The 18,573-nt window shown below is 35.6% G+C and overlaps 1 protein-coding gene across 5 annotated transcripts in view; it reads right to left on the minus strand.

The window, feature by feature from the left end:
* The window catches only part of LOC106067029 (mucin-3A-like), a 35,574-nt gene that overhangs the window by 7,700 nt on the left and 9,301 nt on the right, over window positions 1-18,573 (minus strand). For 4 of the 5 annotated variants that reach the window (XM_013226137.2, XM_013226136.2, XM_013226134.2 and 1 more), the window contains exons 2-8: window positions 17,481-17,904; window positions 16,052-17,251; window positions 14,042-14,157; window positions 12,611-12,669; window positions 4,336-4,514; window positions 2,346-2,505; window positions 1,832-2,017 (exon numbers count right to left, since the gene is read on the minus strand). In XM_013226137.2, coding sequence (XP_013081591.2) covers window positions 1,832-2,017; window positions 2,346-2,505; window positions 4,336-4,514; window positions 12,611-12,669; window positions 14,042-14,157; window positions 16,052-17,251; window positions 17,481-17,796 — 2,216 coding nt within the window. In that variant the 5' untranslated portion in view covers window positions 17,797-17,904. The remainder of the gene's footprint in view (window positions 1-1,831; window positions 2,018-2,345; window positions 2,506-4,335; window positions 4,515-12,610; window positions 12,670-14,041; window positions 14,158-16,051; window positions 17,252-17,480; window positions 17,905-18,573) is intronic. The other variant, XM_056013707.1, reaches the window with a different exon arrangement.

Here is an 18,573-nt window from a genome sequence, read left to right on the forward strand (position 1 = left end):
AAATCGTATAGTATTTAAAAAGTTTTTTTTTAATATTTTGCCTGTTCTAATTTTGCACTCTAGTTTGCTAGACTTTCATTTTCTATGGGTTTTTTTTTGTAATGTTTCTGTGTTCTGTCCGTTAATTAAATCTAACATTACACACCGAGTACGCCCGTTAATTTGTTTCCTGACTATATATGTTGGGTTTTTTTTGGACGGACACCCATTCATTTTAAACTTCCAATAAACGAAACCGGAATTTTAACGCTAACTTGAGCATACTTTAATTCTAGTATCTGCTACATTAAATTGGAATATCCCACTCTCTTTCTATTTTTTTTTCTCTCTCTCTCTCTCTCTCTCTCTCTCTCTTGCTTCTCATTATCTCTTTCTTTCTCTGGAACCTCCTTATTGTTTTTCACAATGCGCATCGTAATGTTCTCTGACATAGACTTTTAACTTGAATAAGAAGGATCCGCTTTACAACCCTCCCCTCTCCCAACACACACACACATTTTGAGCCTTTGAATTCTGGGTTCACTTTTACTCCCCCTCCACCCCCTCTCCCGCCCACAAAAAGTTAGTCCCACATATAAACGCTGACTTTTCTTCGGGTGGTCCATTGAATGTCAGTTTCCCCACTGTACATTTAGTTTGGCTATTTGTCCGCTTAAAAAAACGAAAATCAATTGGCTTTTATTAATTGTAGTCTTTTATTGACCATTTAGAATGCCGCCCCTACCTCCACACTACATATATTATAGCCTGTGAATTATAGAACATTTATTTGTATTTATTTATATATATTTATATATATATATATATATATTGTTACGAATCTCACTATCCAGGCTCTCTGCAAACTGCACCATACACCACCAACTTAACGAACTTGACAACTCAGGGCTCCAAAGTAACGTAACACTTTAATAGTTGAATAAATAACAGCCAATACTGTACAATTGGCAACACGTACACTGTACAAATATCTCTCCGATAACACCGTTCCGCAGTATCAACTCTTGCACTGGCCTCTCCGTCTCGTTCCGGGCTTGCACTGGATTCAACAGTTCAGGACTGACTTTACACACTAGGCTCGTTGTGTCGGACTCGATCGCAGACCAAGATCAAGACGCCAGTCGTCTCAACTGTACTTGATAGTACTCCGCACTGAACCGTCGTAATGCTCCATACAGAACCACACCGCTGAACTGTGCTGTAGTCGACCGGACTGTAGTGAACCGGGCTCTGAACCCCTGCCGTGAACCCCTTTTCTGAACCGTCTTGACTGCGACACCTCCGCTCTTATATAGGGTCCCTACTGGCCTTCTCGAACCGGACAGAACGCCGCTCGACATTTCTAGGTGGTCAGATGACTACAACTCTCGTGACGCTCCTGAACTCTGTTCACGACGTCGATCCTTCCCGAACCGCCGTGTTGACACTCGTCTCGGCTGACCGTCGTAACTCGTCACGGTTGACCGCTCGTCTAGCGCTGGCCTGGGGCGATTTGCGTCGGCTGACTACACTCACACCACTACCCCCATCTGTGCCACCACCAGGTTTATAACACTATATATATATATATATATATATATATATATATATATATATATATATATATACACCATCGCCCGTCCCCAAAACACATTGGAATAATCACTCACATTCACTCTTGACAATTCTGCTAGTTCTCAATTTTCGAACTAAGTCTACAGGAAATTAACTCTAGATTTAGAGACAATACAATAAGTCTCTTAACTACACACGTACAGGTGCGAAATCATTCTAGTTTTTGCTCTTTCCAAAGTATAAAACAAAATTATCGTGTTGCAATGAAACTACCAACCTTCTTGTACGTTTATCTTTAAAGACCCAGACAGTGACAATGACAGTCATCATGATGGCAGCCAGTGACAGACTCACACATAAAGCTATGATCTCAGGAGTTCTTAAATGTCTCGAACTGTGCCCTCTGGTGTTCCAGCACGTCTCTTCGTTGGGTACGTCCATCACCTGACCACCAACTAAACATCTAAAAACAAAAAAAACACACAAGTTTATTTTTTAAAAGTAACATTCGTTCTTAATAGAATATCAATTTATCAATATACGATAGTTGTCAAAGAATCCTATCTGATTAACTATTTCCTATTCAAGACAAGCTCTGAGATTGCAATGTGGAATTTGTCGCTTTTCATGCAACCTTCTGTAGACTAGCTCGGACAGTTCACTGAATGTCTCAAACAGACAAGAATACACCAAGTGGATGGTTTTACTTTTGCCCTTGATTTCGTCTATTTCTTTTCTACACCCTAACATATATATTACGTCCAAGACTCTTGAAATGGTTCTGCACTGACCTACACATGACTCTGTATGGATTCTCTCGAGTTATTGTGTCTTCAGCTCGACATTGCAGCAGGCAAGTTGCACTTTTAGAATCACACACGTACTGTGAGTCTGAGCAGACGTCTTGAAACATGCACACGTTTTGTAGAGCAGAGTTAGCTAACTTGATGCCTGAGATTAGAGAGAGAAATACCTGTAGTCTTACAGACCATGTGATTTTATTAGTTCATAGAGATATACATCGAGATAGTTAAACAAAAAGAAAAAGCAAGACGTTCTGGCGCAGCCATTTTGGAGCCGGAATGTTTGGTCCTATATGTTTAAGACACATTAGAATGATTCGTTTTATTATGTCTTTAAAAAAATGAATGATACATTGTGTGTGTATGTGTGTGTGTGTGTGTGTGTGTTTGCGTATTAATGTGAACAACATTCAATTAAATTGTACTTAAGTTTCGGTGTGTACTTATTGTTACATAACTTAATGCTGTCTGGGTTTTAATAGTTTCTAAAAATAAAGTGAAACTAAAAAGAAAAAAATCAGTGCAACTTTGTCTTCGCACAAACAAAATATGGTTTTATTTGAATCGTATTGGTATCTCCAACTCAATATTTAAATAAATAATAACTTTTTAATAAGTCCTCTCCTAATTCTATGTCGCACATCTTCCCCGTAAATTAAGGGGGGAATAGCAAATCAATGTGGTGGTCCCATGTAAGAGTCAAACTTACCAGTTTCACTCAAACTCAAAAAGGGACAAGAGAAGAAAAATGTACTCTATTTCTATTCTATTTCTATTCTATTTCTATTCTATTTCTATTCTATTTCTATTCTATTTCTATTCTATTTCTACTAGATTAGAAAGAAAAATAAGTTACACACAAGTTTTGTTGTTTTTGTTTTTGAACGTAATTATTCAAAGTTCTATTGAGCAAACGTCAGCTCCAAACACGTTGTGTGGAGAGGAGCAAAGGGAGACCATACAGTCAAATGTTGACAAGTCTACAGATGGAATAGGAAGTTAGTAGTCTTGGTAGAAAGAGATGGAAGTGATGGCTGTCGAATCTTTCAATCAAAGTAAGTAGAAAACAATTAGGACAATTTCTTATCAAACAATTGGTCAGTCACACACAGATCAAAAAGATACATAACACACACACATCGGTCCTGTTTACCTACATACACGTATACAGGATAAGTGGATAGATAAACTGTATGGAAGTATCGAGGTCTTATGATGATCACATGATATCAAAGTATATTTAGTTTTCTGTTGGTCACTTACTCTCAACCTAGCTTGTGTAACCCAGAGGTATGCTATGTACAAATATTTGTACAGAGCTTCTATCAAGTTATGAACTCACTCTGTCTGTCTGTCTGTCTGGTAAAAAGTTTGAACACGTTTTTCTACCACAACAATTAGTGAATGATAATAGATTTTTATACCGACAAGGGAAATAAATTCTTCAGTTTTCAGATATATGGCAAAATATTTAGGATTATCTCCCCTATGTAATTTTACACCTTATTTATCCCAAACTCACTCTTGGATTAAGTTCAAACCTTAACAAATTAATGTATAGCTATAATATAAAAAGTAGTCAATTAGTTATTAGTATTAGTAGTTTTGTTTGTTATCGAAGAAGAGAAATGATTTTTCCATTATTAAGAGAAATAGTTGTAAATGTGGTGTTCTTCCCCTTACATAAGCTTTGTTTTTTTTTATATTTCTTTAAAACAATTTAGTTGTGTAAGCTGTTGTAAATTTCTGTTTCAAAAGATAGTAGTCTTTTATCTCATTATGGTTTACTTATTTGTCCTCAAGATTATCCCGGAACCTGAGCACCGTCACATGAAGAATATATAGTTGTTCAGTTGGAAATAGTTAATCAAATTTTCTGAAGCTTTTCTAATGCAGACAGTAGTGGTCGATATCCGGATATCGGCATAGCACATAGCCCATCTAAACATATTACAAACAAAATATAAACTTAATTCACCTTTGTCCACATAGGTAACATATTCATTCTCCAGGTATGTCTTATCAATGTCAGGTATAGTAGCCAATCGACCTTTCACCTTGTCCAGGTCTTCTTTGAGCTGACTTGTGTTTATCATTCCCGTCTCTTCCTTGTAAGCTGACAGTCTCAAATCAAAGTCTACCACAATACTACCATTCCTGATGAAGAAAAAAATGGTTACCCTAAAAAAAGGGAAATAACTTTTGACTAGGATGAGCAGACGTCACATTCTAATGGCCTGTGCCTATCTATGTAACATTAGTACAAGCTCATAACAATGAAAAGTCAAATGTTATGAATTTGTATTAGGTGAAAGTGGTATTAAGTGAAAGTTTTATTTAGGGAAAGAGCACCAGTCACTTGCTAAATGTGTCATACGTTGATCATCCTTTAGCATCATTAAAGAGAAACTCAAATCTTTTTTTTGTCTTTTGGAGCTATTGCAAAATCATTTATTTTTTAAATATTTTTAAAGTAGTTTTTTTTTTTTTTCACTTTTTATTTTAAAAAATTCAATGTACATTGAAGATAAAACGGAATTTATGACCTCCATCCTAAGATAATTTCTAGTTTATGACCTCCATCCTAAGATAATTTCTAGTTTATGACCTCCATCCTAAGATAATTTCTAACACTCAATTACAAAATGGATGTTGTTTGAAAGCGTCAGAGAGATAACAGATATTTATAATTCTACTTACTGACAAAAAATCTGTTTTTGAGAGTGGTAGTGTTACAAAGTGAGGCCGTGTGCCAATGAGATGTAACAGAAACTAACATTTTAGTGCTTTGAGGGGCGTGACCATAAAAAAGGGGGAAAAGTGATATAGAATACAACAGGCTAGACGTGTGTTTGAAAAGGCGATTAATAACGGGCCGTTCCAATTACACATAACATAGACTAGAATATACAGGCCAAAAGGGAGGGGAAGAGGTCTAAATTTGGCAGTTTTATGAAAAGTGTAAAAAAAATAAATAAATAAGGGTGTTGGGGGGGGGGGAACGGCCAAAGTATTATGTCAGCCTTTGTAGCATGTAATAAGAACAAAAGGGACCAGGCCAAAAATATATCATAGAACCTATCAAAAATCTCGAATAAGTTCTGAAAAATAGTCCTATAGTGAAAATAAGACTTACTCCTATTTTTACAAGGGGGAGTGAGGGGGGGGGGGGGAGAGAAGTGAAACTTGAATTTACGAACTGGTCTGATTCAATGTAATAGGTACTAGAATTAACTGGCCAAAGAAATGTATGTGGAAGGAGCGTTTAACTTAATATCATTATGCTGTATGGGGGAGGAGCGTTTAACTTAATATCATTATGCTGTATGGGGGAGGAGCGTTTAACTTAATATCATTATGCTGTATGGGGGAGGAGCGTTTAACTTGATATCATTATGCTGTATTTGGGAGGAGCGTTTAACTTGATATCATTATGCTGTAAGGGGGGAGGAGCGTTTAACTTAATATCATTATGCTGTATGGGGGAGGAGCGTTTAACTTGATATCATTATGCTGTATGGGGGAGGAGCGTTTAACTTAATATCATTATGCTGTATGGGGGAGGAGCGTTTAACTTGATATCATTATGCTGTATGGGGGAGGAGCGTTTAACTTAATATCATTATGCTGTATGGGGGAGGAGCGTTTAACTTGATATCATTATGCTGTATTTGGGAGGAGCGTTTAACTTGATATCATTATGCTGTATTTGGGAGGAGCGTTTAACTTGATATCATTATGTTGTTAGGAGTACGAAAACAAGGGAGGGTGACACATTCTATTGTTATTACAAAAGGGAGGGGGTCCATAGCAACATAAACAGTATATGGCCGTGGAACAAATCAACGGGCGAAGCGGGGAGGTAAAGCTTGTATTCAGTGCTTTTTGTTTTGTGACGGCACGGCGTACTGTCACCTTTTTCAATGTTGGGAAAAAACTATTACTTTCTCGTATTTTAACGTTTATAATTAAAATATTAGTAGTTAAATGTTAGGCAATCCATCACTGAGTACCGGCCCTTAGTTTGTTTACAAAGAAGCACTGTTTGTATTTGATGTACCTTATGTTGGTTTTCGACCGTAAACACCCCCCAACACACACACATACATTCACCCGCTTACACACACACACACACACACACTTACATTCACTCGCTTACACACACTTTTCGTCCCTTTTTTTTATTACAATGACAACCTTTTATTTTTTGTAGCCTCCTCTGATTGATCGATCCTTCACCAGATACTTTTTAGCTTTTGAATTCTATATATAGCATCCATGGTTAGTTTTTACTTTCTTCACAACATTTAATCAAAGGCGAACAATGTACAGTATTATACACCGCAAACATTTCTTTAGACCATCAGTCGCAGACCTAGACAGGAAAAATGCATTTTCCGAAGGTTCAATTGAATGTCCCTTTCCCGTTCTCCAAACTACCTTTATTTTGGTTTCGTGTAAGTCTAAATCTAAGGAAATATTCATTTAGTTTTATTCAGTGTAATCGTTTATTTCATACCTTTGAAATGGAGAGAATTGACAGTGTAAAAAAGTATCATTCCTTGCTCCCTCTCCTTCTCTCTCTCTCTCTCTCTCTTTCTCTCACACAGATAAAAAAAGAAACAGACTCTCATTCCTTTTTTTATGCTATTAGGATTAGCTTGTATATATTAAATGTGCATATATTTTGTGCGCGTCTTAACGGAAGCGCAAATGAGTGTAGCAACTTTAAAAAGGCCTATTTTTGTGCTACATAAAAATTTAGACTTTATCCTATACTCTTAAGTGAGCAATTCTTGTATGTATCTATAGTACCAGTCCGATATATAAATCCTATCTCTATGGTGGGGGAAGGTGTTACCTGGAAGCAGATTTCCTTGATGCCTTTTACAAGCCTTGTCTTCGAGTCCGATGATTAAAAGGGGGGGGGGGTGGATGCAGTATTTCTCGTGGCTACGCTGTACCAGCTTCGACCCACATAGTTTGCCACATCCAACGAAAACATAACCATGATATGCCGGTGGCCGATTTAGATTCTCTTTTGGCCGTCTACGTCTGTCATTGGCAGTGGATTTTCTTTTGTGTAACCCGCGACCTTTATAAAAAATCTTCTATCTCGTTCTGAAGCCGCCTGCAGTCAGATACCCTCTTCTATGTCAGTTAAAGCAAGTTGGTGTCTAAGCTGGTCTTTAAAGCGTTTCTGTGGGACATCTCTGTTACGTCTACCAACTTTTTTCCATACGGGTGTGTTCTGTATGGGGACTTAAGAGACTTTCTTTTCTTATCGTCATGTACATTGACATTGAGAACTCAAAGAACTCGAAAGCAACTTTTCCAATTAGGAGTCCGAAATAAGTCAATATATTTCCTTAAGAAATTATTCAAACGAGCGAGGCTCGGGCACCTGGTACTATAAATAATGCCGTCTTTTGGCGAAATATAAAAAAGTACAAAGGTTTATTAGAAAGCTTGCCATTTTTAGTGGCCCCCGAAAGGGGAAAAGACGCCATTAGTTTTGTGTGGTCTGTCCTTCCGTCCCGTTTAGATCTCGTAAACTAGAAAAGAAATGGAAAATCCGACATCATTGATATTTTAGACCATTCAAAGTTCTGATGCAATGACTACTTTTTTTTTTCTGAAAGCGAAAAATTTAATTTTTAAAATCGACTATGCAAACAGTTTTTTCATAAAAAATACACCATTTTTACAACTATTTACTATTAATAGTAAGAAACACTGGATGCTATTTAGTAAGGGAGATCGGTTTTTACCATATGCAAACGATTTTAGATTTTTTGTCAAAAAATATTTTTTTTAACAAATGTATTGCTAAGTTAAGTAAGTTCTGTCATACTAACTATTACTTTTACAAAAAAGCGTTTACTTTTTTTTAAAGAGAAAAAAATCTATTTAATATACATATAAGTGGAAAATAATTTAAAGCAACAATTTATAAGTATTTTTTTCATATTATCGCGTAAGCTGTAAAGTAGATACACACCAATAATTAATTATTAATTATATCAATTAGAAATTCATTACACGACACACTGTTAAGCCAGATTCATATTTAACTTCCCCTTTACTTTCACCTATCCCATGGCCTACTGGACGCTGGGGCACCACACAAGATCTGTCAGCCTTATCTCCATTCTTCTCGGTCATTTGCCATTGATAGAATTTCATTTTGATATTCTTTCTAGAAAGATTGAAACCTGCCCTTTTACCTGCTTGGGTGTACTACTTCGGGGGCCGATTTTGAGTTTGTGTTTCCACACAAACTGTCTTTATAACCTTGTTTTGAAGGGAATTACGGCGTTGATGTTGCGCATCTGTCTAGTGTTAGGCACCTTATTTATAGATTAGTTATTTAGCGACGCACCATAGAAGACGCATATTGAACGGGACTAGTGACGTTTGGGATATTTTGTATTAGAGACTGGAAAAATCAGTTAGCGTTAGAATCCTCTAGGGTAACGACGTGTTTAGTTGACAGAGACTTTTACTGTGGCCTTCTTCTTAGTATAAACCACTGGCAGATCCAGGGGGGGGGGGCGGTAGGGGCGATCGCCCCCCCCCCCCACTCGGCCGACCCCCCCCCCCAAGGGGGGGGGGACGGACGAACTTTAGTATAGGATTCACACAATTTGTATACGAATTTATTACTTATGTTAAAAATATATACTAATTATCTATATTTCAACCTATTTTTAGATTATTTCGCCCCCCCCCTCTAGTATGTTGGCCGATTTGGTGGGGTCGGGAGGGGGCGATGGTATCAATCCCGCCCCCCCCCCTTAACTTTCGAGTGGGGGGGGCGGTCCAATTTATTGGTAGAAATCACAGCCTGCTAACAAAATCAATTAAATATCTATAACCTTGTAACTTGTTATTGATATTTTAACCGATCTTTATATTATGTCGTTCCTTGTTTGCCGATTGGTGGGGGGAGGGGACGAATATCTCTTCTGCCCTTCCCACCTAAACCCTTTGAGTGGCGGGGCGGTCCGTTTTTATTGAGAAATCATAGTTTGTGAACAAAATTAGTTGAATTAATATATAAATTTTATATTATGTCGCTCCCTTTCTGGTATTTTGGCCGATTCGGTGGGGTAAGGGGGGGGCGATTGCAAGTACTGCCCTCCCCACTCTAGCCCTCTGAGTGCTGGGGGGGGGCGGTCCGATTTTTGTGGAGAATCATAGTTTGTGAATAAAATTAGTTGAATATCTATATAATATAAACTACGTATTGATATGTGACCCATTGTAAATATGTCGTACCACACTCTAATCTCAAATAGTATCATTAGTAAATTTAAATGAAAAAGGGTTGTACCAGGTGGGAGGGGCGATACATGCAATCGCATTTCCCCCATCGGACAAATCAATACTTTTTCTTTTTGTATTATAGTTAAGAAATTACAAAATTAAAAAAAATCTGTCACTAATATAATTTATATATACTATAAATTAAATTCTTATATCGAGTCACCCCATACCTATTCTTTAATGCCAAATGCAATCTTTAGCAGAAATTAGTAAAGGAGCGAGGATTAATCGTTTTCACTCTACCGCCATTCCCATTTCCAGACAGAGTTTTTGTAATTTCACATGAAGTTATCATAAGTATTTTAAGAAAGACTTTGCATTGGAAAAGTTAGAATTCAAACGAAATTTTTCAGTATAAGAGTCATGATTGAGATGAGTTCTAGACTCAAATAACGTTTTCATAGTCGCCTTTTCCCAACCTTTACTAAATCTGATATTTTTCTAGCTAAATAAATTTGGGACTATAACTCACAATTTATGCTAGAGTTTTCTTGAATACTATTTATCGAATAAGTTTTTTTTCGGCGGCGATCCTCAAAGCAAAAATCTAAATACGTGGGGTATCCTATCTTTTCAAGGAACAAATCGGTTTTATTTGCAATGTATTATGGGTCTATAAATTCAAATTAGAATATTTTTCAAGTACAACATTATTCGAAAGGTCGTTTTTTAATAGTATGAATAATGAGCTTCAGGTCAGGAGAATGCGTTTCTGCAGTGAAGAATGCAAGAAAACGCTTTTGGCGTCGGGGCTTCGCCCCGAACTTCATTTATGGGTAATGAGTTGTAGATGTCAGGAGAATGCGTTTCTGCAATGAAGAATGCAAGAAAACGCTTTTGGCGTCGGGGCTTCGCCCCGAACTCCATTGATGAATAATGAGCTGTACTTGTCAGGAGAATGCGTTTTTGCAGTGAAAAAAGCAAGAAAACGCTTTTGGCGTCGGGGCTTCGCCCCGAACTACATTGTGAAGAATGAGCTGTACTTGTCAGGAGAATGCGTATCTGCAGTCAAAAAAGCAATAAAACGCTTATGGCGTCGGGGCTTCGCCCCGAACTCCATTGATGAATAATGAGCTGTACTTGTCAGGAGAATGCGTTTCTGCAGTGAAAAAAGCAAGAAAACGCTTATGGCGTTTCTGCAGTGAAAAAAGCAAGAAAACGCTTATGGCGTCTGGGCTTCGCCCCGAACTTCACCAGAGAACCTTTTAGCGCTGCCCCAGTTGTTTTGGTTTTCGCCAAAGGTTGAGAAATGCTGCTTTTTTAATTCTCATATATATATATATATATATATATATATATATATATATATATATATATATATATATATATATATATATATATATATATATATGTGTATATATATATATATATATATATATATATATATATATATATATATATATATATACATACATATATATGTGTGTGCGTGTGTGTGTGCGTGTGTGTGTGTGTGCGCGCGCGCGCGCTGTATGCACGTTTATGCGTAAGGTCAGGGTTTACTGGGCGTTAGGGTTAGGGTTTGGAAAAAAATCGCCCCCCCCCCCACTCCAAAGTTCTGGATCCGCTAGTGGTATAAACATAGGATAAATTCTTCATCAGCGTTGACTACATCTCTTTACTTGTTAAATAGATGTGTTGTTCATTCTGTATTGTTGATCAACTACACTGAATACACCTGAACGTAAAACTCAAACGCTTGCAGAGTAATTGGTTGAAATTCAAGTCATCTAGAGTTGACCTCAAGACAGCCTGAACAAGCAACATCACACTAGGGAAGAAGGAGCACTTGTACGAATTTGTTCTAGCGTATGGAATAAGAAATCTGGCTTTATCTTTATGTCTTTCTGAGTATTTCATTAGGTTTTCTTTTTCTTTTTGTAAATCATGGTTTCGTGTTTTATGTATCATAGTACTCTACTTTTAAGTCTTGTGTCCTGAAGTGTATCTAAGTTTAGTGGTTTTACTAATGGTGTTACTCTTATCAAATTTGAATATTCATTTGTTATAAAATCTCATTGCTCTATTTATGTTTTCTTGAATACATATTCTTTTTTTGGCTTCACTAAAGTAAAAGAGTATTTAAGTTCTTCTTTGATTTGTAAAAAAATTATTTTAATAAACCCTAATGTTTTGCTTGATTTTTAAATAATTTCATTAATATTCCTCATTAATCTTCGAAAAGAAAAACTAGCCATTTCATCCACACCCCCTCCCTGCCTAAAAAGAAAATAGACTGTGAGTCCGATTGGTCACTGATATGAACAACCTGGACACATTTACATTGGCTACAGTTTTACGGACTATTGACCTCACATAGAAACCCGGTAAAAATCTGGCTGTTTTGGATGCGCAGAAAAATTGCGTAAAAAACATCAATTAGTAAATTTTTATGAAAATAAAATGAAAATAATAATATATTCATTATCTGTAAATGAATACAAATATGATATCAACAATTGATAAAGCCATTAAAGTTTCTCTTTCATTAGTTTTGCCACAGACATCAGTCCATATAGTTTTAAGGTGAGACACAATTCGTGAGCAACATTCACGATGTCAAGTGAAAATCTTTCTAGTCAAACTTCTAGGAATTCATAGTCCAAAGTGTATTTAGAATTGAATCAATCTTAGTTTCACCACACATTACTTTCTTATTGACATTTACACGAGTGAGGGTCACCACATATTACTTTGTTATTGACATTTACACGAGTGAGGGTCACCACACATTACTTTGTTATTGACATTTACACGAGTGAAAAAGAAAGCTTAAGATTTTCTTTTGAACACAATGGTGACAAAATGATTGATTATCAGAGAGACATATTGCAATATGGTTTTACAAACTTTACAACCAAGGACATGCAGTTACACATTCTCTTTGATAAGAAATGTTGTTATTAATAAATAATAAGCCAAACCTGAGTGTCCGAATACTTAAATCTTTAAAATGAGTTACGTCTTGAAATTGATCTGATAGCTGTGGACACAACACAAAAGTACACTAGTTAGGCTCCCTAGAGTAAGGAGATTAAGTAACATACATTTTACAGAAATAATTCAATGTGCTCAGGCATCTCTCCGCAAAACTCAGAACCAACAATTATAATTAACTTAATTACATTAATCTGCTCTTTGTTTACATTTCCAGACACTTTCTTAAGCAGTAAGAGAGATAGAGAAAACAGTATGAAAACATTGACGTGAAATTTAAAATGTTAGCAAACAAAACCAAACCAGGAACATTTAGACACTTAACAAAAATGTTTAAAATAGTCAGAAATAAAAACGTATTAAGGATACTGGAATCAAATTACTAATTAATTTCTAATTAATTACTAATTAATCAGTAGCTTAGCAATTTGATTTAGCAATGTTAAAATGTGAAAATGAGGCATTGTATTTTAGTGACGATACATAGCTTAGGAATACTTCAAATATTTTCAAATCCAATGAAACTACAAAGTGCAGACTGTGTGGACTGATTTACGAAACATGTGTCGATGTGAAGAGAGGGATTCAAATTAGGGGACATAGTAGATAATACTTTCAAACTAGGGGACATAGTAGATAATACTTTCAAATTAGGGGACATAGTAGATAATACTTTCAAACTAGGGGACATAGTAGATAATACTTTCAAACTAGGGGACATAGTAGATAATACTTTCAAACTAGGGGACATAGTAGATAATACTTTCAAACTAGGAGACATAGTAGATAATACTTTCAAACTAGGAGACATAGTAGATAATACTTTCAAACTAGGAGACATAGTAGATAATACTTTCAAACTAGGAGACATAGTAGATAATACTTTCAAACTAAGGAAAAATAGTAGATAATACTTTCAAATTAAGGAAAAATAGAAGATAATACTTTCAAACTAAGGAAAAATAGTAGATAATACTTTCAAACTAAGGAAAAATAGTAGATAATACTTTCAAACTAAGGAAAAATAGTAGATAATACTTTCAAACTAAGGAAAAATAGTAGATAATACTTTCAAACTAAGGACAAATAGTAGATAATACTTTTAAACTAAGGAAAAATAGTAGATAATACTTTCAAACTAAGGAAAAATAGTAGATAATACTTTCAAACTAAGGAAAAATAGTAGATAATACTTTCAAACTAAGGAAAAATAGTAGATAATACTTTCAAACTAAGAAAAAATAGTAGATAATACTTTCAAACTAAGGACAAATAGTAGATAATACTTTCAAACTAAGGACAAATAGTAGATAATACTTTTAAACTTTAAATTTTCAGAAAACATTGGAGAAATAAGAACTGAGAGCGCAGTGACTTTCTTTAAGTTATTGTTATTCATGTGTAAATGATTCACTTACTTGGTCAGAAAATCGGTTTGAAATATTCCCATATGCAGATGAAGTGTTGTCTAAATATTCGGGTAAAAACGTCAGACTGTATTTGATCTTAAACGGAATTTTGAGACTGGCAGATTCTGTTAATGACAAAGGGAGACAATAAATGAAATGATGAAAACTGTTTCGTTAAGTCTACCCTGGTGTGTATCTAGTTTGCTCAATAGTGTACACCAGTCTTCATTTCACATAGTTTCATCTTTTGACTGAAAGTAAATGCCAAATAGGTATACACACCAAAACTTATGTTATATATATAAGACAGTAAAGACAAAGACTTGAAAGCAGCCCCCATGTCCATTGACCAATGGAAAGACCATGACAGAATCGACCAAAGTTACTTATTTAAAATATTAGACAAGACAGACATAGACAAGACAGACATAGACAAGACAGACATAGACAAGACGTTGATAACGTACATAAAGCTGGCCTACACCGAGGCCATAAGTCAACTTCTAATAAATAATAAATAATAAACCAAACACTTAGCAGTAGGATTCACATTAGAAAATCTGTTAGACAAGGCTGCCCCCTATCCCCCTTTCTATATACCCTTTGCCTAGAACCCCTGATAGAGAATATTAGGTTAGACCCAGAGATTTTAGGAATAAAAATCCAAGGTCCAACCCCCGCAGTCAAATAAATAAGCCTATGCTGATGATACCACCTATTTCTTCACCTCACCTCAGAAAAAGATATAGTTAAAATTATAGAGAAATTTACATTATTTGGGAGGGCGAGCGGGTCAAAAATAAATAAAAATAAATCCTTCATTATGGGACTTGGTAGGTGCGAAATCCCCCAACATTCCCTTTAACCTTAGAATACAAAAAGAAATAAAAAAAAATATGTGGCATCGTGTTGACTAGCTACCCAGCACACTACTGCATAAAACAGTGAGCAGAAATCCTGGCCCACACAAAGGTTGTGACTAAAGTTTTTCAATACATGGCGACAACCCTATTTGGGAGAGCTATACTACTAAACCACTTGGTCATCCCTAAAATAATCTACTAAGCAAATATAGTGGAACCACCTCCCAATGTCATACCTAACATTAATACCATTATCAGAAATTTAATTTTCAAAAACACAATAAGGAACATAAAACATACAACACTCATACAATATAAAAGAGAAGGGGAAATAGGCTTACAAGATATTCACAGAAAAATCCAAACACTTAGGATAAAATTTGTAGTAAAAGTAGTTAGGTCTCCTCTTAGTAGTATATTATTTTGGCATTAGGTTAAACAAATTGCTTCCCATTCTAAACAAGACACCTCAGCATTTCGATACAACATTCTACAGATCACTCACAAGACACCTACCCAGCAACGACAATTTAATACATCACGACTCAATAACCATATACATTTACACTCAGGGGTAAGTTTTTTTGTCTGTGTAACTGGTTTACCAGGAATAAGATAAGTGGTATATATTTGTTGAGTTGGTTTTTTTTTTGTTACTCTCAATAATTGGCATTTTTTCTGGATAGAAAGACACGCTCCAAATTGATTCGCATAAGCGATAATACGCTAGTTAAGAGTTAAGACCCTCGGGCAGCGGGTAATATCTGTCTAGTATCAAATATAAAACACTTAGAAAAAAGGTTTACTCATTTAGCCGTCATATTGATATAAAAAATAAAACACTGTGAATAAAGGAATTATCTGATTGGTTCAAAAGTTTTATTGTTTAATAAAAATAAAACTTAGTTGTTTTTAGGGGGGGGGGGGTTGTTGTTGTTGTTTTAATTTTTACATATGGAGGGTCCACTCAAATTTTTTTTCAATTTTGTAAAATGTTTCAAAAAATATAAAACTATGAACATGTTCAAATTACTACAGAATATGAATCAGCTTTACAAATGGTAAGTTATCTCAACGAAACAATAATGCAATGAATAGTTTTAATACACATTTGTATAACAACCTTTTGTTTAGTGTCTAGAGAGTTCTTACTTACGTTTGTCTAGTGCTCGAGTGCTATTGATAGTCCGTGGTGTAGCTGGGGTACTGAACTTTGAGGTAACACCATCAGTTGGCGGAGTTGCCTCTGGTGTGGTAATAGATGGTGTGACGAGCTCTGTTGATGAGCTTAGTGCTGGTGTAGTAAACATTGGCATGAACAGTTCTGTTGATAAAGGTTTTACTGGTAAAGTTAAATAGGTTGTAGGAGGCTCTGTTGATAATGTTTTTCCTGGTGAACTATGATCAGGTGTAATGGTTTCTGTTGATACACGTTTTTCATCACTAAGATCAGGTGAAATAGGTTCTGTTGATAAAAGTTTTGATAGTGAACTAAGATAAGGTGTAATGAATTCTGTTGATAGAAATTTTGCTTCACTAAAATCAGGTGTAATGGGTTCTGTTGATAAAAGTTTTGATTCACTAAAATCAGGTGCAATGTGTTCTGTTGATAAAAGTTTTGCTTCACTAAGATCAGTTGTAATGGGTTCTGTTGATAGAAGCTTTGATGGTGAAGTAAGATAAGGTGTGGTTGATTCTTCTGATAAAGTTTTTCCTGGTGACGTATAATATGATGACGTGAGTCCTGTGGATGGACTGGTGGACATTAAAACTTGTGTCATAAAATCCGACGTTGGAAGAACCAAAGGTGACATATAATCCGTAACATTCAGTGAGATGTCTGCAGACGTAATGCCAATCGTTGATGGTAAAATAAGAATCTTAGAACTATTTAAGTTCACAACTGCCTTGTGGGGAATCTCTGTGGATGGAATTGACGTCCTTGGCACAGTTGACTCTGTAGGAAGTATGAACAAGTTTGATGTCGATGGAAATTCCTTTATTTGGACAGTTACTATCGGCGACGTTGATAAATATGTCATCAAAGAGGATGACGCTGATGAAGAAAAATCTGTAGATAATATCACATTTCCTGCCGAAGCATCGCTAAGTCCACTGGATCCTTCATAGAGTTCAGTCATGTCTGGTAACCTCGGTGTCTCTGTCACCCTCTCAAAATATGAAGCTGACACTAAGTGGATATCAAGGTTTGTTGATACGTTGTTGGCTGACGTTAACTTTGTTGACATGTCATTGATTTGGCCACTCTTAATGACACTGGGGTTTAACAATGAAACTGTAGGTATCGACATGTCAGAAATACTGTTATCGTCTACAGGTGATGTCTCTGTCATTTCTGTGAAATAGAAGCAAATAATTATATATATTTATGTATTGTTTTATGTAATTTATAATCTATCAATGTAGCAGATATGGAGTCTAGAAAGTTACTTATAAGTTTACAAACTCTACGTGTAGCAGTTTGACAGGCTGACTTTAAAGTTTATTTTTTCACTAGCTTAGTATTAAAATTGCCTGTATTTTCTAAGTTGGTGATGTGTTGTACATTTTGAAATGCTACTTACCAGTTGATATCGTCTGGCTATTCAAGTTCAAGCCTGAAAATGTCTGTTGAAAGTGAAGGTCTGTATTAGGTAAAGATTTCAACCAACCATCAAGAGAGTTTGTAGTTGACGTTTCATTGGGGACTGAAGCTACCAACGACCTTCTGTTTTGTGGTTCTGTTGAGCTAAGAGATGGTAGGACACTATCGTCCCAGCGTGCACTAGTGGCTAACGTAAATGAACTGGATAGGACGTTGGTCAGTGATTCCATGGCTACCAGTTCGCTGACCAACAAGATAGTGCACGTAAGATAGCTAAGGTAGAAAGAGCTCATCATGAGGGGCTCGAGATGTTATGTTTACATCAAGAGATAAATGAATGTCAATCAAACGAAGATGTTTGCACTATCTGTTCAACATTTTGTCAATGCAGCCAAAGTAACAATCTATATAAAAAGAACAAGAAACAGTATAGAATAAAAAAGTTAAGTGTACAAATTTAAGATTATATGAAAACATGACTGTGATATGTTATAATATTATTCTTATTATCTTTGTTGATAACTTAAGGACAATTGAAAAATTGATAAACTGCTTTCACAATAAAAGAAAAAAAAAGGTTACAAAGACAGTTTGTGTGGAAACACAAACTCAAAATCGGCCCCCGAAGTGGTACACCCAGGCAGGTAAAAAGCCATGTTTCAATATTTTCAGAAAGAATATCATAATGAAGTTCTATCAAAGGCTAATGACAGAGAAGAATGGAGAAAGAAGGTTGATAGATCCTGTGTGGTGTCCCAAAGGTCCAAAAGACCAAGGGATAGGTGAACGTGAATGTGAAGTAAGTTGTGAACCTGGCCTAACTGTCTTATAATGAATATCTAATTGATCTAATTGTTTTGTAAAGGGTCAATCTCTTATTCAAAGCTTTAAAAAATCCGTTAAAAAATTCTATTAGTTTTATGTTCCAGTGCACGGCAAACATTCTGCAGTTCACGCGATAATATGAACAACTACTTATTAATTGTTAGAAATTATGTCCAACTTATTTGCATACTAAATAGTTTTTTTCTCTTTAAAAAAAAGTTAACATTTTTTTGTAAATATAGTATCTA

This window comes from Biomphalaria glabrata, chromosome 16 (genome assembly GCF_947242115.1).
Source record: "Biomphalaria glabrata chromosome 16, xgBioGlab47.1, whole genome shotgun sequence".
NCBI classification, from domain to species: domain Eukaryota; kingdom Metazoa; phylum Mollusca; class Gastropoda; family Planorbidae; genus Biomphalaria; species Biomphalaria glabrata.